Source organism: Notamacropus eugenii, chromosome 2, assembly GCF_028372415.1.
Source record: "Notamacropus eugenii isolate mMacEug1 chromosome 2, mMacEug1.pri_v2, whole genome shotgun sequence".
In the NCBI taxonomy this organism is placed as follows: Eukaryota; Metazoa; Chordata; class Mammalia; order Diprotodontia; family Macropodidae; genus Notamacropus; species Notamacropus eugenii.
The window spans coordinates 95,187,705-95,212,680 of NC_092873.1; the positions used below are offsets into that span (position 1 = coordinate 95,187,705).

At 40.3% G+C, this 24,976-nt stretch overlaps 1 protein-coding gene across 1 annotated transcript in view; it reads left to right on the forward strand.

The window, feature by feature from the left end:
* CMTR1 (cap methyltransferase 1) overlaps positions 1-24,976 on the forward strand; it is a 53,974-nt gene that overhangs the window by 11,889 nt on the left and 17,109 nt on the right. The window contains exons 3-13 of the mRNA XM_072641973.1: positions 4,198-4,349; positions 5,883-6,041; positions 8,326-8,418; positions 11,477-11,548; positions 12,605-12,699; positions 12,816-12,888; positions 17,692-17,890; positions 19,223-19,341; positions 21,258-21,354; positions 21,751-21,883; positions 22,749-22,928. Of these exons, the coding sequence (XP_072498074.1) occupies positions 4,198-4,349; positions 5,883-6,041; positions 8,326-8,418; positions 11,477-11,548; positions 12,605-12,699; positions 12,816-12,888; positions 17,692-17,890; positions 19,223-19,341; positions 21,258-21,354; positions 21,751-21,883; positions 22,749-22,928 (1,372 nt within the window). The remainder of the gene's footprint in view (positions 1-4,197; positions 4,350-5,882; positions 6,042-8,325; positions 8,419-11,476; positions 11,549-12,604; positions 12,700-12,815; positions 12,889-17,691; positions 17,891-19,222; positions 19,342-21,257; positions 21,355-21,750; positions 21,884-22,748; positions 22,929-24,976) is intronic.

Consider the following 24,976-nt stretch of genomic DNA (forward strand, 5'->3'; position numbering starts at 1 on the left):
CTGGATTTATAATTGAGATGATAATAATACCTAACATTTATACATCATTTTAAATTTGGAAAGTGCTTTATGCATGTTTTTGGTAACTTTGGAGAGGACAGTTTCAAATCAGGGATGAGTACTGTGTTTGGAGTCAGATGACTAGAGTTCCAATACAAACTCTGCCACTTTAATAACTCTGTGACCTCAGGCAAGTCATTTCACCTCTCTCTCTCTCTCTCTCTGTTTCTTCATCAGTAAAATATGGGAGTTGGACTTAGATGACCCAAGGCACCTTCCAACTCTACAGTCCTCTGAGGACAGAAACTGGGTAGCAAAGGGATGAGCAGTGAGGGGAGAAGTGAAGATAAGGAATATAGACAATTTTTTTTTTTAGGAGTTTGACTGAAAAATGGATAGAGAATATAGGATGATAGTTTGAGGAGATGGTCAGGTCAAATTACGGTTTTTTAAAGTTGGGGGTCACTGGACATTTTCTAGGCAGCACAGGAGCCAGTAGAGTGAGAGACATTGAAAATTAAAGGGGAGAGGATTGAATAGACAGACTGGTGGAGAAAGATGGGAGGGGATTGACCCAAGGGTAAAGATAGAGGGGTTGATCTTGGCTAGGAAAAGGGCCCCTTATTCATCAGATACTGGAGTTTAGAAAGACGAAACAGGGCATGGAAGTCTTTATCTTTCTGGGCTACTTTTCTGACGCTCCCAGAGAAACTCCATGTACAGTTAAGATTGATGGTATTATTACTAGGATTCAAGCTTTTCGGTTGTTGTCCTTCAGCCTCCTGAGTCTTCAGACCCTAGATATTATAAAGGGAAGTGTTTCAGAGAGGCAGTTTAGCTTAAATGGCTTTGTTTATATTTCTGCAGTGTTTCTAGCCAAGAGTATCGGAGCAGTTCTCTTTGGTACCAAGCGAAACAATAGAGAAACCACACGTGGACTCTCCTACGTGGCCCAAGTTCTGGATGTTCCATGTGTGTATGGGGTGGGGGAGACCTGCTCCTAGGAAGAGTCGATCCTCTGGGTCTTCCTTTCTTCCCTCTCCCCGCCTTTAGGTCATCGATAAATGCTCGTTGATTGATTCTGCCCTCTCCACCTCTCCCCCAAATTGATTTAGTTTGTGGTGCCACCTGGTGGTCAATGCCAGAAATGTGTTGACCAAACACCTTCCTTCAACTGCGCCTGTATTTTTTTTGAAGGGAATCATGCCTACATACATATCTTGTTTTCCACCCGTTCCCTCTATACACAATTTTGTGAATTAAGCTCTACTTATTCCACCTCGGGAAATTTCTTTTTTTTTAGCCATCTGTTTGTTATTTTTATTGTTTTAGTTTTTAAATGAACAGGTCTATTTACTGTCCCCACATTCTACCCCATTGAAAGAGACAGAAAAACAAATTCCTTCATTGGCCAGATTGAAAAAAACATCTCTTTGTCTTATTCTGCACCCCGAGTCTATCACGTCTCTGCCAGTAGGTGACCCTCTGAAATGATGAATGATCGCTGTGTTATCACAGTTCTTTTACAGCTTTCTAAGTTGTTTGTCTTTATGATGTTATTGTATAAATGGTACTTAGTTCTGGTCATCTTCATCAGTTTAGAGAAGTCTTCAGAAGTGTTTTTATAGTATTGATGTTTGAATATAAATTATTCTTCTGATTTGGCTCATTTCACTGTTTCCATTTATACAAGTTTTTCTACATCTCTTTGAAATCATCTGTTTCCTCATTTCTCATAGCACAGTAGTATTCCATCTTATTTATGTGCCATAGTTTGTTCAACCATTCCCAAATGGATGGGTATCTCCTTATTTTTTAGTTTTGCCTCTACATAAAGAGCTTCTCTAAATATTTTTGTACATATAGGACTTTATTCTCTTTCTTTGATCTCTTGGACATAGGCATAGCTGAGTTAAAAGGCACACACTGGTTAGTAAATTTGTATGTAATTCCAGATTGCTTTCCAGAATGGATATACCCATTCACAGATCCATCAATTTCTTTTTCACATGTACACACATCCCCTTTAATTCCTTTTTTTCCTAACTTTTTCCCTTTCCCTTTCCTTGGGACCTTGGTCCTGTGGACTAACTAAAATTCTTACATATGGCTTATAAGTTATAAAAGTAGTGATACGTCTTTCCAGTTATAAGCAGTTAAGAAAAAGGAAAATAATATGTTTTAAAGTGAAGTTGGACATAATAAACAGCATTGTCATTCTCTAAAACCCCTGGTAATTCCAAGAAGTCGCGTTAAGGATCTTAGTCTTTAATACCCATTTTAATTAAACCTATTTTTTCTTAAGCATGTTTGATATGTGGAAAGCTATTTCTTTTAAAATTGTATTTCTTTCTATTTTAATTACTTTATAAGGTTAGGAGAACTAGTACTGTGCACCTGCACATTGTCTAAGAGTGATGGGAGAAGCACTGCAGCAGTGGGGAAGGGTAGGGTCCTGGAGAGAAGCGATTATTGTGTATATGTTCTTAGGCTCCAGGATGTAAGCAGGCCCTGCCTTCCCTTTGGGTCATTCTGTTAGGCACTGAGGGGAGGCAACAGGTTTTAAAAAAAAAAAGGACCACATTTGTCCTTTCCTGCTGTGAACTGTAGACCTAGTGGGAAATGCAAGGGATAAGAAATATGAAATATTTCTCAGCTTTACCACTCCTCACTGAGGTATTGTGACTTGTTACAATCCGTTGAGCTCTTTCTTTTTCTTCCAGTTATTTCCCCAACCACCACTTCTTACCACCCCCCACCCCCACCCCAGGGGAAACAAAACCCTTATAATAAATATATATAATTAAGCAAAGCAGATTTCCATGTTAGCTATGTCCAAAAATGTGTGTCTCATATCCTTGGTCCTCTGGAACCACAGTTGATCATTTTATTGTCAGATTTGTTAAGTCTTTCAAAACTGTTCATTTAAAATTTTTTTGTTATGAGTTGTTCTCCTTCTTCTGTTCTTTATAGTATTTCATACAAGTCTTCCCAGGTTTTTTCTTTCATCCATTTCTTATTCTTCAGTGTCATTCCATTACAGTCCTCTATTATAATTTGTTTAGCTGTTTCCCGGTTATTGGCTATCCCCTTAGTTTCCAGTTCTTTGTCACTATAATAAAACTTGCTATAGATATTTTTGTATATGTAGGACCTTTTCCTCTTAATGTGCTATCTTTGGGATATAGGCTTAGTAGTGCTATCAAAGAGGATACACACAGTTTGGACACTTTTTGGGTAAAGTTTCAAATTGCTTTCCAGAGTAGTTGAGTCAGTTCACAATTCCAGCAATACATCCGTGTGCCTATTTTCCTGAAGGCCTCCAGTTTTCCTGTTTTGTCAGCTTTACTAATGGATATGAGGTAGAACCTCAGAGTTCCTCTATTTCTCGTTGCTCTAATTATTAAGGATTAGGAGTATTTTTTCCATTTTTCCATTTCTGTAGCTCTAGATAGCTTAGATTTCTTCACTTGAGAGCTTCTTGTTCATATCCTTTGACCGTTTATTAGTTCGGAGTGACTCTTAGTCTTATAAATTTGAATCATTTCCTTATATATCTTGGAAATGAAACATTTATGAGAGTGTTGCTGCAAAGATCTTTTTTCCTAGTTAACTTTCTCTTCAAATATTAGCTGAGGTGTATTTGTGTAAAGCCTTTTAAATTTTATCTAAAATCATCTACTTTATCTTCTGTGACCTCTTCTCTTACTTGGTCATGTATTCTTCCCTAGCGTAGCTCTGTAAGGTAATTTCTTGCTTGCTTCCCTGATTTGTTTATGATATGAGTTTTATATCAAAACCATGTATCTTTTTGGATTGCTGTCTTCTCAGAAGTTTTTGTCAAACAGTGAGTCTTTAACCCAGTAACTGGAGTTTAAAAAAAACAAAACAATTCAATAGATTTTAAGAAACATCTTGGTCTAGTTGGAGAGAAGAATACAGTAGGAAAGATGACCTGGGTTCTAGTCTTTCTTTCTCCTCTTCCCATTATTCTTTTGCCTCTTAATATCTGTGTGATCTTTGACAAGTAGTTAGCTTTTCTGATCTTCTTTTCCTTGGTTAGAGGACTGGATCAAATAAACTCTTAGGGTCCTTTCCAGATCTCTGATTCTGTCAGTTCTTAAATATTTGTTCAGCAAATGAATGAAATTCTGACCTGTCGTAATTTTCTTAAGTATCTTTTTTTTTCTTTTTCAGAGTCTTCCACAAGCCTAAGTGGATCTGACAGTGAGAATGAGGAGAAAAGACCCGTGTCTAGCTCCTTCAGCAATGATTTCAAAGCTGACTCCCTTGTGGAGGGCACGTCCTCCCGTTATTCCATGTACAACAGTGTTTCCCAAAAGATGATGGTATGTTAAAGTCTATGTTTTGAAAAATTTGCCATGGAATGAGAGAAGAGAAATCTACATTGGGGGTGGAGAGAATTTTTCTAGCTGCTTTCTAGAGAGATAGGGAGGATATATGGTTATTTTTCTAAACTTAGTGAGACATCGCACTAGCACATCTTAGACATGAATGCTGGGGACAACTGAAACAAACGAATTTCTCTTGGTTTGAACAGAAGAAGACTTTTCTGATCTCAGGAGACTTTGTACTCAGTTATATTAGGTTTTCTGTTCAGATGTACGCACTCAAACACAGGTATCCTGCTGTTGCTATTAAAGTGCATTTTCAGATTTTTTTTTTAATAAATGAAGAGAATTGTAGTCCGACTCCCACACTAAAGTCTGATTTAACAAGGTAACTTCTTTTCCAGAGGTTTTCAGCAACTTCTGGAGTCTGTGATGAATGGGTAATATCTTTCTCCTTTCCAGTCAGAGTTGATAAGGATCTTTCCAGTGGAAGGACTTTTCTTCTTCTGGGAAGGACTCTTTACTTTTATCATCTACACAAAATTAATGCTATGGCAAGAAGGAAGTTAAGCAGGAAAATCTACTTTGCTGCAAATTTCAACCTATTTGACTCTGCATGGAAGAGGGAAACTCATCTTACTTGCCAGTTAGAATCAGATGGAAGTAGCTAGCTATTTTTAAAAACCTTATTTCTTAGGTCTCTGCTGTGTTTGTACAGTAATGGAAATAGCTGATTCTGAAGTCATAGGCAGAATACAAATTTCAGGCCATAAATACTGGATGTGGAGAAATGGGAAGTTTTGGGTTTGTGGCTCAAGGTAACACAGGAAAAGTCACTCCCTTAAACTTAGAGAATGAGTTTGTGGCTATAACAGGAACTTGATCAAAAGATCACGTTGCTTCTTCCATGAGTGTCAGTGATATTGTCTCTTAGTGGTCCATATAAAAGGATGAATCCCTGGTAGACATTATAGCTTCTGGAAACCTTCCTTGTGTCTCATTAGGTAGATGTATACAACATTTGGAGAGTAGTTCTCCTTCCCTCAGCTGATGAATCCCTCCAGGATTTAGTTTAGTCTTTGTGAGCACTTGTACCTTCATTATAGTTTCTCCATAGCAGGATTCTATTGTGCTTTTCAGACCTCAGTTTTACATGATGAAAGATTTAAGTTAATTATATGATTAAGCAACTCACAGCACTCTTTGTTGCCCTTTCCTCACAGGATTGTTCTTCTGAACCAGAGTGATGTAGAGGTTACTCCTTGAAGCAGTTTCATTTTAAATTATACTCCCTTTATCACCTCTGTGCTTTGGATCTACTTTTCACTTAATCAGGGGAATTAGCTAGAAGGGCAGTCCTATGAACCTCCAGTGAGATTCATTAAATATTCCTGGTGCTTTAATTACAGCTTTGCGGTCCTCTCTCATTTATTCAACTACCTACCAGTTGGCCTGGATATACACTCAGCTGAACAGTTACCATTACTAATTATCACTAATGATGCTCCATCATTTTTCTCTCTTTTTCAGGCAAAGATGGGCTTCCGAGAAGGTCAAGGTCTGGGCAAACACAGCCAGGGTCGGAAAGACATTGTTGAGGCCTCTAATCAGAAAGGGCGAAGAGGCTTAGGGCTGACCCTAAAGGGTTTTGACCAGGAACTCGATGTGGACTGGAGAGATGAGCCAGAGGTAACTAAAATCAAATTTTGTCTAGTTTTGGGCACATTGTATTTGGGATGTCAACACGTTGGTGTGTGCTCAGAGCAAGGGTGGTATGAAGGTTCTGGAAACCATTTTATCTGAGGATTGTTTGAAAGAGCTGGGGATATTTAGTTTGGAGAATAGAAGACTTAAGGGGATGCATGAAAATTGTCTTAAAATATTTTAAGGCCTTTCACATAGAAAACGGAATAGACTTATTCTCTGTTTTTGGAAAGGAAAGAAAAAAACTAGGACCGTTGTTGGTGGAGGTTGCAGGGAAGCAGCTTTTAGCTCAGTGTAAGAAAAAGTCTTGTGACAATTCTAGCTTCAGGAGAGTGGAATGAGCTGCCCCATGAGATAAATGAGCTTTGTGGCACTGAAAGTGTTAAAGCAGAGTCTGAATGATCTTAGGTTAGGGGTATTATAGAAAGGATCCTATATTGGTGCTGAGGTGCCTTTTTAACTGAAGATTTTATGGTGTCTTGACTCCAAATTGCCATTTGTTTATCAGTTAGTCCCATGTGATATTTTCATTGTGTTTGTTCTTTTTGTCACAATTTAGATTTCAGTTTGTTTTAGTTCTGATAACAACAGAAATACACCTCTTTTATTGTCCTTGTGATATTAGTTGATATTTTATGTTTGCTCCTTCTGCTCCGGCGCAAGGAGAAGGGTGATCCAGTGAGCATAGAAAATGATAAAAGCCTAATAGGGTTTCATTGTAAGACACAGAAAAGCTGAGAGCTAATGAATTCTGGTGTGGTCCTGCTGAGTTGCCTTGTGGCTGCTGGGGAAAAGATCAGCATGTGACAGTGAGGGTTTGGGTAAATATTTGTAATTGGTTGTTACATGTAGCCTTTCTCCCCGAAGTGCAAAATACTTTCCTTGGCCTCATTTGTATGGAAATATACAAAGATTCTGGGTATCCTCAGTAAAACTGAATTAGAACTGACTGTTTAATCTGAAGTCTGCTAAAGCAAGCCTCCTCTAATTGTGTTCTTAATGACTGGAAGGAATAGAACATTTGATTGTTCCTATTCTAAACTTTCAAGTTGCCATAATATAAATTAGATTTTTCTCCTTAGAAAAACTGCTTAAAACTGGCTTGCCTTACAGTCTGATATTCCATGGTATCCCCTAGAAACAGAGGCAACCGTAGGTGGTTGTCTTTATCTAAAGTCATACCAGGGGACCTGGAGTGGGTTTCTGGAAGCCTGTTGGTTGTGCCTGGTGGGCTTCAGTGATTCTCGGTGATAGGGTGCCTAGTGCGTGGACCACCCTGCAGCCAGCCTTTATCAGGCAGTCACCTCTGCCTTGCAGTGTCATTTTAGAACTTTTATAAAGTATGATATTACTTTTTAATTTAAAAATTTATTTAATGTCTTTTGTTTTTATATTACATAAATTTCCAAATATATCCTTTCCTCTTCTTCTTTAGGGAGCCATATTTCAGAAGAAAGATTTTTAAAAGATAAAGGGGGAAAAATGAATAGTCAGCATAAGATGTGAATATTACTTTTAATGTAACTTGTAAGTAAGGGCAGTTGCAGAGTCATATGTGACTCCAGAGCTGATCATGTCTTGCCTCATTTTGTGCATTGGAGTTTGCCACCTGTCTATTAAGAGGACACAGTTAGGTTTTGTCATGAACCGTATGGAGTTAAAGTTGGCAGAGTGCTGATTTTTAACTGAGATGTCTGTGAATGACTGGAGGTAGAACTTCATTTAGCTGGCTTCAGGTCACATTGTGAATAATGCTGTAGAAAAAGGCTGAAAGAGAGAGCTGCTTCATCTCTGTGATCTTTCCTGATTTCTGGTAGCAGAACTCTTAAGGTTTGGAAGCAATTCCAAGGCCCAAGAGGTTAGCTTAGAGATAGAAGTATTTTTTCAAAGGTTGGAGCTTAAACAACATTCCCAGCCTTGATCTATGTTCACTCATTCTTTACTTGCTTAATGGCATGGTAGAATTGAAAATTAGGAGACCTGGGTTTGAATCTTGATACTTGTATTATCTTGGGCAAGTCACTTTATTTTTTTGGCATCAGGTTCTTCATCTATAAAATGAGAGAATTGAATTGCAAAGCTGTTAAAAGTTGCTTCCAACTCTTAGGATCCTACCCTTCTATTAACTCTGTTCCACATACCCTTCTTCTCCCTTCCCGTGCTAGGGCCTTTTTTGTGTTTGGTTTGATTTAGAACACTAGACAGCCTGGAGCCTGGATTCCTTTGCAAGACTGCTGGTCTTACCCACCTGTTTTTGCTCTGTTTGTAGCCAAGTATCTGTGAACAGGTGTCATGGTTCCCAGAATGCACCACTGAAATTCCTGATACCCAGGAGATGCGTGAGTGGATGACTGTGGGAAAGGTAAAGTTGTACACAAAGAACACCCTTCATTTTTGACACATCTTCTAAAATTTCTCTTTCTCACTTGTATTTTATACAACAGTGCAATTTAGACAGGTTTATGAGAGGAAGTAGCTTTAACTATATTGTCAGGAGCCAGGTTTCCTCAGGTTAGCTTTTATTTGCCTGGGATGCCTGGCATAGTTTTCCTTGTATCAGTTAACTTTTACTGGTCAGCACAGAATGCCTAGTTTCTCTCTTTAGTGCTGCTTTTCTCAGCCATCATCTGATGGAATTTATCAAACACACATGTATATTTTAGACTGTGCTGAGTATCCTTTCTGTCAGATAGTTGAAAAGTTAACAGTTCTTACCCTCAGACAGCATGTGGGAGAATGAGGGGCTACCTGGGGAGGTTGTAGAATCTCACCCAAAGGATTTTCAGTATAAAACAACCAAGTACCTCCTTCAGATAACACCCCTGGGTGGATCCTTTGAAGAGGCTGGGAGGTAAACCTTTATAGTTTCTTAAACTATAGTCTCTTACAGCCACGTAAGACAGGATTCCATTAGGATCTCCTTTCTTATTATTTCTGGCTTACATTTTAAGAGTTATCTCTGGAAGGAACCTTAGAGACCATTGAATCCAATCTTCTCATTCTTACCCATGGGGAAGCTCAGTTTCAGAGGATTTTGAGAGACTTGTACACCTCTCCTCTGTTTCCCTTAGTTTAACACAATGCTTAGCATATAGTAGACACTTTATAAATGCTTATTCACTGACTGACAAGCTGTTTCTTACTTCAGAATTCTTGTTTAGTGGTGGCTCAGGGGATACATCCTCTCCTGAGAAGCTATACTTACCTGGTTTTTTTTTTGTTTTACCCAACCCCCCCCCTCCCCTTCTCTCCTCCCTAGCTCTTTGAGCTAAAAGACTTTTTTTGCCTTACTTCTTGAACTGTAATTAATGAATATTCATGAATTGAATTACCCAAGGTCAGAAAAAATAAGCAGTACCCATACTCAGGCAGATCTTTTGACTTCCTGTTTTGTGTTCTTTCCTGCTTTACTTCTCTAGGAGATTATACATTGCTGGAAGGGGAACAAGGTCCTTTATTATTTCTCCTATATCTGAAGAAGAATTTTCAGACATTTTTTACATGTACTTGGCATGGGCTTGCTTTCTTTTCTTGTACAAATACAGTGTGTGCTCTGGTTCTTTTCAACCATTAGGAGGCACTACATATAGAAGGCATTCTTTTAACATTTAACCTTGAAGGAAATGCAGTCAGAAATTTCTTTTTTATTAAGTAAGAATACTCATGAAGAACCTTCTAGAATTGATATAACAATACTTCTCATACTTTTTATTTAATAATACGTTGATCTGTGAGATTATTCTGGGATAACTGCATATCTTAAGATGTGTTAAATATTTAACTTATGCTTCTTATAAAGTAAGAAATGTTGAGTTTAGTCACTTAGGGTCATATATCTCTTTTAAATACGAGTGTCTTTTAAATATCTTGAAATGAAAAGTTACATAGATAAGCTGACTGCTGCACACACTTTCTCCTGATGCCCAGTTATATGTAAAGTATCCCTTCTATCAAAGGAGGAATTGAAGCAAGGAAGAAGGGACTTTGAAGTTAGGAAACATGAACACGCAGACCCACGCGGACTGAGGGCTTTGAAAAGGCTCTTTTCCGCTTTTGTTCTGCTTACCTTCCTAGATGCTTTACTGCTCAGCAGTACTCAGAAAACACTCAAGAATCTTTTAACGAAATAAAGCTACAGGAGGTAAAAAGCAGTTATCCAGGTTGTAATGGGGCTGTATATTAAACATTCTTGTTCTTGCAAGATGCACCACAAGGACAAGGTTCATCAGAGCCCGCTGACCCTCAGTCTTCCCCATTCTTTGCCCCTCTTGAGCTCCAGCAAAAGTCAGCTTGAATGTCTTTCTTCCTATTTGCTTTCTCTAACAACAATAAATGTCTTATTTTTATGTGGTACTTCAGTTGCTTGACAAATTTGTCTTCTATCTACCGCCAGAAGGATTCAGGATCTTTGTCCTTTCTCCTCAGGGAATGGGGTGCCTAGTTACTACCTAGTTCAAATTAGTGACTTGAATCCTGACTCTCTCAAGTCATTTGGAGGCGTGTCAGTAGAACAGGGACTTTGTTGACGTCATATCTCCCAGGGAACTTGATCAACTTCTAGGCCTGGCTAAAATTGTTTCTCATAATGACTAATCTTGTCTGTGAAAACCATAGACTTTGGTTAACTTCCCTTACTCTCCCTGTATCCTCACATAGTTGTTACCATACCACATATCTTTTCATTTGATCTTTACTCTCCACCCTCCCCTCCCCCAGTTACTCAACAAACTTTTATTAAGTGGCCCTAATCCACACTATGTCTGTTCTGTGGTACTCACTGTGCTAGGTGCTAAGGATATAAAGACACAACAAATGAGATAGTAGATGCCTTCTGGGATCTTAGATTCTATTAAGGGAAACAACAGGTACATAGTTACGTATATACAAAGTAAAGACAAAGTATTTGAATGGGAGAAGCACCAAGTGCCTGTAGGATCAGGAAAGGCTGCATGTAAACCTCAACCCCAGGTAAGGCTTAACGTGGGCTTAATGTTACGAGGACTAGATAAAATTGTCACACGTATGTATGAGACGTTGAGAGAGAGAATATGCTGGTCCAAATTTCAGAGTTCTGTCCAGCTTCTCTAACTAAACTAAATGAAGCTTCATCTACTGTCTGACCCTCTTGTCAGACTCCTGTTTCCCCACGTTCTATACCCAGTCATCTGTTCTTCCCTCATCTCATGTTACTAAGTCACATTTAGTCACACTTTAACATCCTGAGCACAGAGCCTCTCCTTAAAAGTCTCTAGGGATGTACTATAGTTAGAATAGAATAGCACAAAAATAGAGTAAGTATATACTATAGTTATAATTCCCCCAATACAATTTCTTTAAGAAGCCAACTCTTCTTACTCAGTTATCTCTGATTCTAGTTAAGTATGTTAATTATTTACTTTTTTCTTATGCCTTTGTATCAGAGGAAGATGATAATTGAAGATGAAACTGAATTTTGTGGGGAAGAGCTTCTGCACAATGTCCTGAAGTGCAAGGTACAGTGTCTGGCGCATAGTAGGTACTTGTTGAATTGGAAGAGAAGGCCTTTCTACTGGAAGTAGATTCAAGAACTCTGATTTAGCAGGCTGCCTCTGTGAACTCTTTACTAGGTAGATTGAGGAGAGATGATTCATGCATTGAAAAGGCCTTCACCTAAAAGGGCCAGGGTCTCCCATTGCATCCTGGGCCATCTTCAGTCGTCCTGATGACTATCTCTGGTCACTGGACCCAGGTGGCTCTGGAGGAGAAAGTGAGGCTAGTGATCTTGCACAGCTCTCCTTCACGCAAATCAAAGTCAAGTGCAAGTCATGTCATCATTTTCCTTATGTCCTTTTTGAAAACAAAGGACAAACACAACAATTCATGCATATACATTCCTCAGATTTTTTTCTTTGGTTAAACATTTTTTTCTGAGAAGAAATCTAGATTGGCATTAATGAACCTTTCCCATTTTCCTAAGGTATCCTTTAACCTATTTGTTCTCTCTGGTACTTTTTCTATCCTGTGTCACTAGAGTGATCGGTAGCTGCTTTTGGAGGCAGAAGGAATGAGTGATTGGAAAAGTAGAAAGGTTGAAAGACAAGGGAAAATTTCTTCACTTAGTCTGTCCTCTACAGAGATGGTTTTTTTATATTATTTTTTTTTGTCTGTGAACTGTCTTCTCTGGGACTTGACTGGCAAAAGGCTCAGCATTTAGGACTGTTCATCTCTGGGATGGGACTCAGATGAAGATGGAACTTTTCTTTTTCTAGATGCTAAGAGTTACCAAAAAATCATAATCTCATTTTTCCCCTCTTTCTATTTAATAGTCTCTTGAAGAGAGCTGGGTTTGAGTGATCTTTAGAATATTAACTCTTCCCTTTGGTAAGGAGAAACAGCCAGGTATGAGGGGTGGGAATTAGCAACAGCAGGAGAGACTTCTATATACAGCACTAACCCAAGCCTCTGGAGGGTTCTGAAGGGGAGAGTCAGGATCCTCAGGTCTTTGAGGGTTCCTATGACTGAGACATTGGTGTGATGCTCAGTTTGTATTTCTGGTTTTCTGTTGGCAGAGTGTTTTTGATGACTTGGATGGAGAGGAGATGCGCCGAGCTCGGACCAGGTCCAATCCTTACGAAATGATCCGGGGAGTCTTCTTCCTAAACAGGTTTTGTGAGCACTTTTTTCTCTGTACCTTTTCTGACTTTTCTTTTTACCTGAGCCTCAGCTTCAGGGTGGTTTGAGTGTGAAAAGTTACAATTTTCCTCTTTTACTATGTTGCAGAGCAGCAATGAAAATGGCCAATATTGACTTTGTATTTGATCGTATGTTTACGAACCCAAAGGACTCATTAGGGGTAAGACCCAGTCTTTCTTTACTTATGATTGTATGGCATCAAGTGACTCTTAAGTTCAGTTGGCCACTTGTTAAAATCCGGGAGGATGATGCAGGTGAAAGATTCTTATGGGCTCTGCCTTGGACTTCTCTGTGGTCTCCAAAGTGAGGCTAACTAAAAAGTGTTTGACGCAGCAGCTACATCCAGGCATTCAAGTGTAGGCCTCTGTTCTCCTTAGTCCAGACTGGGTAGCCATGCGTCAAGAGGATTCCTGAGTTGAAGCAGTGTGTGTGGGCTCAGGCCCCTGAAAGTAAGAGAGACGTGATTGGCAGAGCAGTGTTCCCTTAGGAGAGGCCGTAGGGAAAAAGGGAAAAATTCATGTTCTTTAGTGCTGTGAATGGTCGTGGTGGTAGACATGCAGAGTGTGAGAAATCTGAAATCATCCCATGTTAGTGTTTGTGTAGGTGCTTTGTGTCAGGCAACAAATCCAAATGGCATTTCAGAAGCATCATGGTGTTATAGAAGGGGAAGCACTGTCCTGGCAATCGAGAGATATTGCTTCTTGTCTCCACCTTTATTTGCCACATAGTACTTAGGTGACTATGGGAAAGTAATCTAACTTCTCAGAGCCTTAGTTCCCTTATAAAACATAAAAAACAGGGATAATGATATCCTCCTTAAGGGAGGGGTGAGACTAAATGATTTCTTGAGATTTTAAATACGCAGACACAAACATACATTGCAAAAGACAATAAACGTGTATGTGCATAGGTATGTAGGTAGGTATATATACACATTATGTGTGATTCCCTTTGGATTTGCAGATCCAGTCTGGAATAAAAAGGATTATTACCCACTTAGAATTGCTAATTTGAAAAAATTCATCCTACTCCTCAGAGATAAAGGCTTTTGAAGCCTACTAATAAGTTAACCAACCTTTGTCTTCACATACCTTTTGATCATTAGAATGCTGGAGACTTCCTTTCTGAGGTCTTGTGTTTCAGCTTATACTATTCTAACTGCTTCATAAGTGTGCATGCTGGCTGGTAGGCCCAAGTATCCCATAGTCATTTCCCTCTAGTAGGCATTTCTGTACTTCCCAACTGCAGTAGCCAGCAGGAAAAGACTTTTAGAATTGGTGCTTTGAGAAAATTTAATTGGAATAACGTTGATTTAGTTTTCCAAGTTCCAAATGATTTCCCTTAAGCCCCTGATAGGAGAGGAATTTTGTCAAGTTTGTGGGAAAGCACAGCATCATTCTGAGCTTTTAAATATAAATGCCTCTAGCACCTGTTATCTGCTTATTGTCTTTTGCTGAAATGAAAATGAAACAGTCATGCTGGGGATGGAGATGTTAGTTACACTGAGAAAGTTGTTTGTGTTTTTTGGGTCTGGGTAGGTTCTTGGCTTGAATTGGTTGTTAATGGCTATACAGAATGGCCCTTTAAGAGGTGTTTCTCCTGATTCCTTAAGGAGAGAGTGCTTGGTGTTTTCTTCTTTCTTCTCATCTTCACTATCCCCTCAGGACCAAATTGAGAACCAAGCTGAGCAGGATGGTTGTTTTTTCTGGAGAGCACAATAGATCCCTTTAGCAGGGACGAGCTACATCCTTACAACTAACCCTTTTGGAGGATGAATTGCCCTTGTGCTAGTTGGGTTTGCAGAATCGAAACATAGGGACCCTTGAAGGATCAGAGGAATGGGATTCTGAGGGTTCCCGCAGGGCTTCCTGGGTCTAGAAGATGCTGCCCGAGAGAATTTGAGAACTAGGGAGAACAAGGAAGACAAGGTGAAAGACCTGAAGAAAGCAAAAGAAATCAAGGAATTTTAGCTGTTCATTAGGAGGGTAGAGAGAATCTGGAAGAAAAATCATTAGCACAAAGAAACACTGACTGAAGTACAAAAAGAGATAAGATAGGGAAAAAGCTGAAGTTTTAATTCTGTCCTAAAGAGTCTTAGTCTTTGGGCATTTTTGAAACTCTGTGTACTAGAGAAACAGAAAAGGAAAAAATGTGGTCAATATTGGTTCCATAGAACTGATGTCGGAACACACTTCTTGTTAAAGAGTTGCAAATTATTATTTATAGTTTTATATTATAGGTTTAAGCTTAGAACTGCACCGAGACTTTTGAGATGCAATATACACTGTTAGCCTTGGCCTCTTGTTTCAAGGCAGCTTTGTTTATCTGTTTTGTTTTGTTTTTTTGACACAGATATATATAAAGGAGAGTTATTGGGAAGCATTTGTGGTGTGTGGAAGAAAATTCTGTACTCTGTGTTTTAGGCACACACCTTCCTTAAATAATTTTTATTCATTTAGATTTAAATGATTCCAGATGTTTCTGCTTAGAGTGAGATCAAGAGATGATCAGAGTATTTGAAAATCTCTAACATGACATTTTGGAATTAAAATTTGTAATATTTGAAAACAATAGACAAAATTCCACAGTTAAGATTCAGTAAGGGTTCAGAGTCTAGGTAAAAGTCTCAGAATAATAGTAATTTAAGATATTGGCGGGATCATTAAATCCTTTTTTGGCCACTCCTGGAAAATAAGGATTCTTCTTTTCACTTGGCTAAAGGTAAACCCATGAGCTAGCTCCATTATTTGAAGGAATCAAAGACTCTTCCTTCCTTTGTAGTCTGCCTACTACCTGGAGTTGGTCCACACACGAGAAGAAGATCCCAGCTTTCTCCCTGTCACCTCCTTCCTCAGCTTTCACCGAGTTTTCTTAAAGGAAGCAGTTAGAAGATAAAGCTTTTTTGCAGGGCATTGTTTCTGAATTGGTAGTTAAAGAAATATTGCCAAGAATTTCATTCAGATTAGATCCAGGGGTTCAGATTAAAGTACTGTTCCAGTATTGTCTTGTAATAAGTAACCTAAAGAAATGGGGGTGGGGGGAATGGGGAACATCACTGTTTTTCTCAGCTGTAGACAACAAAATGAACCAACGGAACAGTTTTTAGAAATATTGGCTGTTGGCCTTGTGCATCAGGAACTAAACTTAAGAAGCCTGAACTAAGTCTAGTCAAGTGATAGACGAAGTTGTTGCCCTCTCCTGAGTAAGTCATATGTGCAGAAATCTCAGGACCTTAGACTAGAGATGGGGATTGTCATCACTGGTACATCCACATGCTTCCGCTCTTCCTTGTGACCAGTTCATCAGATTTGTTAGACTGAACTTGCTTGTTCTTTGCAAAACCAGCTGATCATATAGCTTAAATCTGTGACCGTGGCCTCGTTAGCATTGCGCTCTTGCTACCTGAGCTAACCAAATCTCACCTAGGAAGTGCATTACTTTGTAAATGCTATTAAATATTTTTCATTTGTGCAAATAAGTGCCAACGAATATAGACTGAACAGAGTACAGGCGTGCTGATGGGATCTCAGGCAGAATTCATGTGTCACTGCCTGCCTAAGCCTGTTCTTGGTTAGCATTTGCTGACCTTCAGAAACCCCTTACCTGGAAGTTCTCCCGTTACCTTGGGAAAGCCTGATGGCCATCACTAGGGTTCCCTTCTTGTCTCCCTTCCCCGCCCAAGGGACTACATTTTGGAAATTACCAGCTGTTTCCTTTGTTTTAACTATGCTTTCAAAGCCGTTTGACTTCCAATTAGAAATACTCTCAGTGCAAGGGTATGAATTATCCCCATTCCTTTGCTTTTTGGCAGAGTGCTCTGGAAAGATTGCAGATAGTTAGGCCTCCCATTTTTACTGCACTCCATAGAAACCTATTCTATAGTCTTCAAAATTTATAACAATCTCAGCATTTTCCAGAAATCAAGACAGTAATAACATTTTTCCTTCTTTGCAGATCAGAGAGAATAGCTGTGCAAACCTGGGAAAAGTCATTTAATTACCCTCAATCTCAGTTTCCTTATCTTTAAAAAGGGAATGGTAATAGGTGTAGCTCCAGCCTCGTAGGGTTGCTCTGTAGATCAAATGGACTAGTGCACTTAAAGCACTTTACAAATCTTAAATTGATATACACATGTTGATCATTGTGATTATTAAAGCTCTCATGACAACCAGGAATATTTCTACCACCCTTATATAGGAACATTATCTACAGAGGCTGCATGGTCTGATATAGGACTTGGGCCTGACTTGTCCTGCAGCATGAAGCAGTGCTCCTGGGTCCTCTTGGCAATTGGCATGACTAAGTAGGGGAAAAGGGAGAAGGAAAAAGAAGGGCAAATGGAACGTGATGGAGGGAATAGGAGCAAGAGGAAGGAAGGAGAAAGGACAAGAGAAGATGCATGTGGTAATGCAAGAGGGGAATACCAGTGAATGCTGCTTTAGTTGCTTGTTCCTATTTTAATGGAAAAATTAAAAGCCAGGATTCAGAAAGTTCAGGTTTGAAACATCTCCTGTTAACCATCTGGCTGCCCTCGAATAAGTCATTTAATCTCTCCAGGAATAAAATGGTAATGCTTTGTCCTCTGTTCTTCATGGGGTACTTGTGAAGATACAGTGAAATAGCATGGGGGAAGAAAACTTTGAAAAGAAAAAAAAGGCCAAATTCTGGGAGTAACAATCAGTTATTATATAACAATAACAATCAGCATTATAGTTTTTATTAGGGAGTTTGATCTAGTAGTGATAGTTATAGAAAAAAGTCTTGAGAAGCTGGTCTGGAGAGGAAACCTGCACCATTAGTGGGAGAGAACCTTGCAGAGATGATGTGCTTGGGCAGTGGTCCTGGAACCACATTTTGCTAGTTTATCTAGTGAGAAAACAATTCTTCCCTTTAAGCAATCCCTCCTGAACTCCTCTTGTCTCTTCCTTCTCCTCTCGTCTCTTCTCCCCTCCTCCTTTTGTAGAAACCCCTGTTGAAGGACCGGGGTCCAGAGCTTCTGTACTTTGCTGACGTGTGTGCAGGCCCCGGTGGCTTCTCTGAATATGTGCTGTGGAGGAAGAAGTGGCATGCAAAGGGCTTTGGGATGACCTTGAAAGGCCCCAATGACTTCAAGCTGGAGGATTTCTACGCAGCTTCCAGTGAACTCTTTGAGCCCTACTATGGTACGCATGGAAAGGAGAATTATCTTTTCGAAGGAGAGAGATGGTCCTGAAAAGACTCCTGTGTTGTAAAAGTGAAACATTGTCCTGGCAGTTTTGTCCATTTTGTTTGGCTCTCTTTGTCTTGGGGGTAGGTGGGGTCCAAGTAATTAACTAATTAATAATGATAATAGTAACATTTCTATAATGCTTTAAGGTTTGCAAAGCACTTTACAAATATCCCATTTGATCCTCAAAACAACCCTGGAAGGTAGGTGCTGTTAGTCATCCCCAATTACAGATGAGGAAACTGAGGCAGATAGAAGTTAAGTGATATGCCCAGGATCACAGAGCTGCTAAGTGTCTGAGACTAGAATCAAATTCAGCAACTCACTCTTCCAGGACATACTTGTTTCCTTCTCTGTCTGGTTTCTCTACTTCAGTCCAGCTGCATATCGTTTAAACACCAGTCATGGCAAACGCTTGTCAAAGTTATTCAGTCTCCCCTTTCAGAGGGAACTGTTTGCTTATAGTGACAGAAAATAATGAAACCATATAATTCTTTGCTGAATGATGGCAGTGTTATTAAGAAATACAGATCCTATTCTTGCACCAAGTCTGAGTATGGAATCTGTCTGGTGATGGCTAGCCCACTTCCTGCAGCCATCTGTCCTGATTGTTCTGGGCTTGCCACCATATCTGTCCGACCCTCTTCATATCTAATGTTTAGTAGGAGTAAAGGAAGAGAAATCTCTTAAACTAGCAAATAAGTCTAGATTTTCAGATTTTATTCATACCTTTATTTTTTGTATCACAGTCATTTCTGAAATAAGCCCTTCCCATCTAATAAACCTGCCTTTATAATGACAACAAGAACAAAAAATTAGGCAAAACCAGTTAACTCATTGTTCCTGATAGTGTAGGCAACATTCCATACCCACAGGTCTCGTGCCCCCTGCCCTTTACACAAAAGGAGGGAAGTGAAACAACATAAATATAGGGAAAAGATTTAAATTTAAATGTTATTGCTTTGAAAATGAGGCTAAGGGTATAAGAGAGCACCGTATTGCCTTAAGAAGTACCTTCTGTTTCATAGAAAACTAATTTTTCATGTCTCTTATGTGAAGAATCCTGTCAGTCCTATGAATTAATTTTATACACGAAGGTCTTGACTTTAGTCTGTCTTTGTGTTGAGCTTCATGATGAGGACAGTGTAATGAGGGTCCTCATGTAGGAATCCCCTCCCCAAGGGATTAAAGGATGCCTCCATACCTTAGGCACTGCCCAAAAGAGCTGTGTTTACTAGTCCCTAGGAAAGCACTTGATAGGTGGACTAACCACATCATGTCTTACTAGGTGAAGGCGGGATTGAAGGAGATGGAGATATTACTCGACCAGAGAACATCACAGCTTTCCGAAATTTCGTTCTGGATAACACGGATCGCAAGGGTGTGCACTTTATGATGGCCGATGGGGTAGGTGATATCTCACTCTCTGAGAAGTTGACCTCTTGCCACAATACTTCTCTGGGGTTATATTCCTAGTAAAGAGTTAAGATTGGATCTGTCTTCTGACAGAAGTCCTTGTTTAGGAGGGGTGTTAGGCTCTTGATTTAGGAGTGGGGAGGTAGTGCTATTTTTGCTACATGTACATGATTTTGTGAAGGCCATGGTCAAGGCTGAGGGGAAGACTGTATGCACTGCTTCCCTTGGAGCAGTTTGATAGACTCGATTCTCTTCTTGTTTGGTCCTGAGACATGGCAGGTTAAGGAATAAGTATAGCTAAGATGAACCAGGCAGAAACCGAACAGGGAAAAGCCATAAATCATCTGTCAGTTTCAGTACTTCTGACAGCCCTTTTTGGACGTACGCTGTCCAGATTTAGCTGGTATCAGAACTGTCTGACAGGTTGACAAGCAGAGATCCACTTAACACCCCTTCTTCAGCCCTCCTCATTTAGTGCTAGTAGTGATATGGAGGTAATCTGCAGTGGGAATCTACACGTAGTTGAACTGTGGTGAATTGCTCAGGAGCCCTGTGTCCAGGGCAACTCTTTAAGGAGGAGGGAGAGAAATCCATTGTAATTTTCTTAGGCAAAAAGATTCAGTCACTGCTCATTCAACCCTCCAAAGAATCTTTGCTTGGGGTTAATCACCATTTATACTGGGCCAAAGAATGCTGGTCTCAGTTCCTTTATTCCTAGGAGGAAATAGGAAAGCTTTTTAAGCTACTAGTTTTAAGATAAATGCCAGCAGGTACTCCAAACATCTGTGTGATGTGTAGGCATAATTAGGAACCTCAGAAGAATGAGGGCAGCATGTTAAGGATGGCCTAATTTAAAAGATGTGGCACAACTATGGTTGGCAGATAAGACTAACCTGAGCATCAGTGAACAGTTAGGAAACTAGCTTTGATCTGACTGGATATGGGACTGATATTACACATGGTGGGTGATAGGAGCCACAAACCTCAGGACTATCTTTCCATGTTTACAGTATGAAAGGATTCCTAGGTCCTCATCACTCTTTTTAGTTCCACTTTCATGCGCATCTTCTAATTGGGAAGATCCTACATAGTTTTGGTTCTCTCTTTCCTGGCTGTTAGCCGAGATGAGTTGAGCCAGCCTTGCTTGGCAGGATTCTTATTTAGACTTTGGAAGAGACCAGCTCCCTCTGTGCTTTTCATGAGGCTATATCTAGGTTTCCTTCCTGGAGCCAGGAAGAAGGAAATGGCTTTGATATATCAAGGACATTTAGTGACCAAGACTCAGACAGCAAGTGAGCCAGTTAGAGTAAAGTGGGAAATGGATCCCTGGGAAAGGGGGCACTGTGGCATAGAGAAGCTATTATTTGTTGTTATGTTAGAGCCTTCTTTTGAGTCACCGCCTGTTGAGTGGTCCTGAGTGGAGGAGCATTCCTAGGATACTTGTTCCCTGTATCTCAGGGAGGGATTTTGCTGGGGAACCTGGAGGAATGTCTCTCACCCTGCCATGCTTGCCCTACTTCTGGCTAGGCCAACAACGTAGTTCTCTTCTCTCTGATCTCCCTCCTTGGACTGCCATGTCAGCTTAAAGGGCTGCTGACTGGTAAAGGAAGCTCACTGTGTCCCCTGAGACTTGCATTGTGTTGGAAAGAACACTGCATTAGAAGTTAGAGACCCCTTGGACTGGAGTCTAGTTTGAGCAAAGTCATTTACCCTTGGAGTCTGAGTTTCCTTCTTTTAGATGGGTTAATGACTCCTGTGAAGGAGGTAAGGTAGATATATTGTGTTTGTGAAATTAAATAAAGGCTATATGAGTACTTTGAAAAAATACAAAGTGCTGTAGTCTGTGTGGCATTATTCCAAGTTTTTGTTTTCCATTAATGATCCCTAATTTTGTGTTTTCTTTTCAGGGCTTTTCTGTGGAGAAGCAAGAAAACCTGCAAGAAATCCTCAGTAAGCAGCTATTGCTATGCCAGTTTCTCACAGGACTGTCTGTTATCCGTACAGGTAACACTTTCTTCCTCAGTTGTCTCATCACCTCAGGCCTCTCCAGAGTCACTCTTGTGTTGGGACTGAATGAGGGGTGGTTGTTTTGGGGGTGTGGGGGTAGAAGGAGCACTTTATAGCAGTCATATCGTAGATACAAATACAAAAATACCTGTCTGTTCAGATGACAACACATGGTTGAATTCAGGGAAGGAAGGTAAAAGGGACCTTCAGAATTTCCTTCCATAACTGATGCCCTGATCCATCCATATCCATCCACATCCCCTCAAGCAGCCCGGTTGTCTCCGGTTGCCTTTCCCTGCCCTTCTTTTACAATGATTCCCTGTGACATCTCTTCTCCCTGCCCCTTCCTTTGAGAACCTACTGATTATGACTGGTTCTGTGTCTCTAATCTAGGAGGACACTTTATCTGTAAAACCTTTGATTTGTTCACACCATTCAGCGTGGGACTCATCTATCTGCTGTACACCTGCTTTGAACGAGTGTCTCTTTTTAAGCCTGTCACCAGCCGGCCTGCCAACTCAGAGAGGTGAAGCCCTCCTCCCTTGCCTGCATAGACCTGTCTCTCTAATAATATTGCCCAAGGAGCACCTTTACGTGTCTTTCTCTGACATGATGGTGAAAGATGGTGAAATATTTTCCAACTGGACATTGAGACCTTTACAACATCATTTCCTAAACTAATTTGGCCATGGAACATGATTGACTGTCCTCGTGTATTTGCAGGCCTGTCATACAGAAGAGGAATTAGGCTGATTCTGCTTGATCTCAGACAGCAGAATTAGGAGCAGTTGGTAGAAGTTAAATAGAAAAAGATAAAGGCTTTATGTAAGGAAAAACTTCTTAACTAAACCACGCAAAAATGAAATGGCCTGCCACAGGGCAGTGGAGCTTCCCTCACTGACTGTTTCCAGAGTCCTTCCAGCTCTGAGATGTCTGTGATATGAAGCATAGTTTAATAGAAATGCTGACTGCAAGACTTGTCAGTCATATGACCATGGGCAAGTAACTTTGGAACCTCAGTTTCTTTGTCTGTAAAGTGGGCATAATGATACTTATACTACTTGCTTTGCAGAGTTTTTCTTGTGAGATAAGTTCTTTCTTATAGCACCAAAAACTGGAACTAAATGTGCATTTTTTGAGGAGCTGTGTTTTATACTTAACATTCTCTATTGCACCTAGCACAGTGCTTTGCTTTTTATAGGTACCTTATAAGTATTTGTTGATTGATGGAGGAGGAAGAGTGCTAAAGCATGGGTCTTCTGAACTATTAAGAGTAAATATTGAGATGGCCTTGGGAAAAGATCAGTGCCAGCTATGGGTTAGAAGGAGAACTGTGTTGTCTGTGGTGGAGAAGCTCTTGCTCACTGGGAGGAATGAATGTCCCCTGGCAGATACGTGGTGTGCAAGAGCTTGAAGTCTGGGATTGATGACGTGCGGGAATACCTCTTCAAGGTAAACAACAGGCTCAATCAGCTTCGGAAGAGTGACATGGATGTCAACCTTGTGGTCCCCCTGGACGTGATCAAGTTAGACCCTGAATTTACTGACTACATGATCCGATCCAATGAGAGGTAAGGGAACAATCAGGAGCTGAGGGGTTCAGAGCCTGCTGAGCTCACTGCTCCATGGGATATCTGGGCACTCAGTGGTTTGGTTTCTGTGCCTCCCTTTACTGCCTCAATTCTTGTTCCAGGCCCTGTTCCTGCCCCTGGGCTGCCCCCTCTGCCATTCTGTCATCACTGTGGTTAATAATGCCCCAACTTAGGAAACCACTATGTGGTGTACAGGAAAGTAGGACTGTGACAGCTTCATCCCTCTCTCAAATCCCAAGAGGCAGAAGGAATTTCCTTTTCATTGCTTCTGAGTGTGAATGGCCCTTGCATTATTTCATCTGCAGCTTCCCTCTTCTGGATCATTGAGTTGCTTTAGTCCAGTCTCAGTCTGCTTTGGAAGGTCTTAGCTTCAGAGTTTTTCCTGTTTGACCAGATCCACCGCTGGTATTCTGTGTGTTCTCAGCATCACTTGCCATTTTAAAAAAATTCTGCATAAGTGGCATGGAGCTTCCACTTGATGTAGTGGTCTCCTAAGCAGGTGGGCCACAGAACAAATTTAATTGGTTTATGTGATAACTTGAGATGCAGCATATTATAATGGATAGAGAGCTGGCCTAGGAGTTAGGAAGAGGAAGATGGTTTGAAAATCCTGTCTCTAACACTTTCTGTCTGTGTGACATTGGCAAGTCACTTATCTTCTCCACTGCTCAAGGCAACTCCTTAAAATGAGGGCTCTTTTTTTTCCAGGATTTTTTTTTTATTAATTTATTTATTTTTAGTTTTCAACATTCATTTCCACAAGATTTTGAGTTCCAAATTTTCTCCCCATCTCTCCCCTTCCCCACCCCAATCCACCATGCATTCTCATTGCCCCTTCCTTCAATCTGCCCTCCCTTCTATCACACCCCTCCTTTCCCTTATCCCCATCTTTTCTCTTTTCTTGTAGGGCTAGATAGATTTCTATACCCCATTACCTGCATTTCTTATTTCCCAGTTGCATGCAAAAACAGTTCTCAACATTTGTTCCTAAAACTTTGAGTTCCAGCTTCTCTTCCTTCCTCCCTCCCCACCCATCCCCACTGAGAAGGCTAGCAATTCAATATAGGCTATACATGTATAGTTATGCAAAACACTTCCATAATAGTCATGTTGTGTAAGACTAACTATATTTTCCTCCATCCTATCCTGCCCCCCATTTATTCTATTCTCTCACTTGACCTTGTCCCTCCCCAAAAGTGTTTACTTCTAATTACTCCCTCCTCTCTTTTGCCCTCACTTCTGTCATCCCCCCCCACTTATCCCCTTCTCCCCTACTTTGCTGTAGTGTAAGATACATTTTCATATCAAATTGAGTGAGCATGTTATTTCTTCCTTAAGCCAAATGTGATGAAAGTAAGCTTCACTTTTTCCCTCTCACGTCCCCCTTTTCCCCTCCATTGATAAAGCTTTTACTTGCCTCTTTTATGAGAGATAATTTGCCCCATTCCATTTCTCCATTTCTCCCTTTCTTCTCCCAATATATTCCTCTCTCACCCCTTAATTTTATTTAAAATGAGGATTCTTAACCTACTGTAGTGTTGAGTTTCAACCGAAGCATCCCTTGTCTAGGGTCTGTTGACTTAAAAAAAAGTTGTTTTTGGTAACTGCATTTCAACATAATTCATTTCCTTTGCAGTACTTTGTATTTTATTTTATGCTTTTAAAAACATTCTGAGAAGGGGACCATAGGCTTCTCCAGACTACCAAAGGGGTCCATAACAAACACTCTCTCTCTCTCTCTCTCTCTCTCTCTCTCTCTCTCTCTCTCTCTCTTTCTCTCTCCCCTCTCTCCCTCTCTCCCTCTCCTCCTCCCTCTTTCCCTTTCTTAAGAATCCCTGCTCTGAGACTATAAGCTGTATTGGTAAGAAGAGTGTTTTCTCACTTGAGAATCCCCTGTACTGATGAAAGCACAAGTCCAGTTCCTGTCCCTGTTTCTATCCGAATACTTGTGAAATGTACCAGCAGGTGTTTGAAAGGCCCCTGGTGAAAACTAAACTCGTCGGTTGCCTAGAGAAGTTTCACGTAAT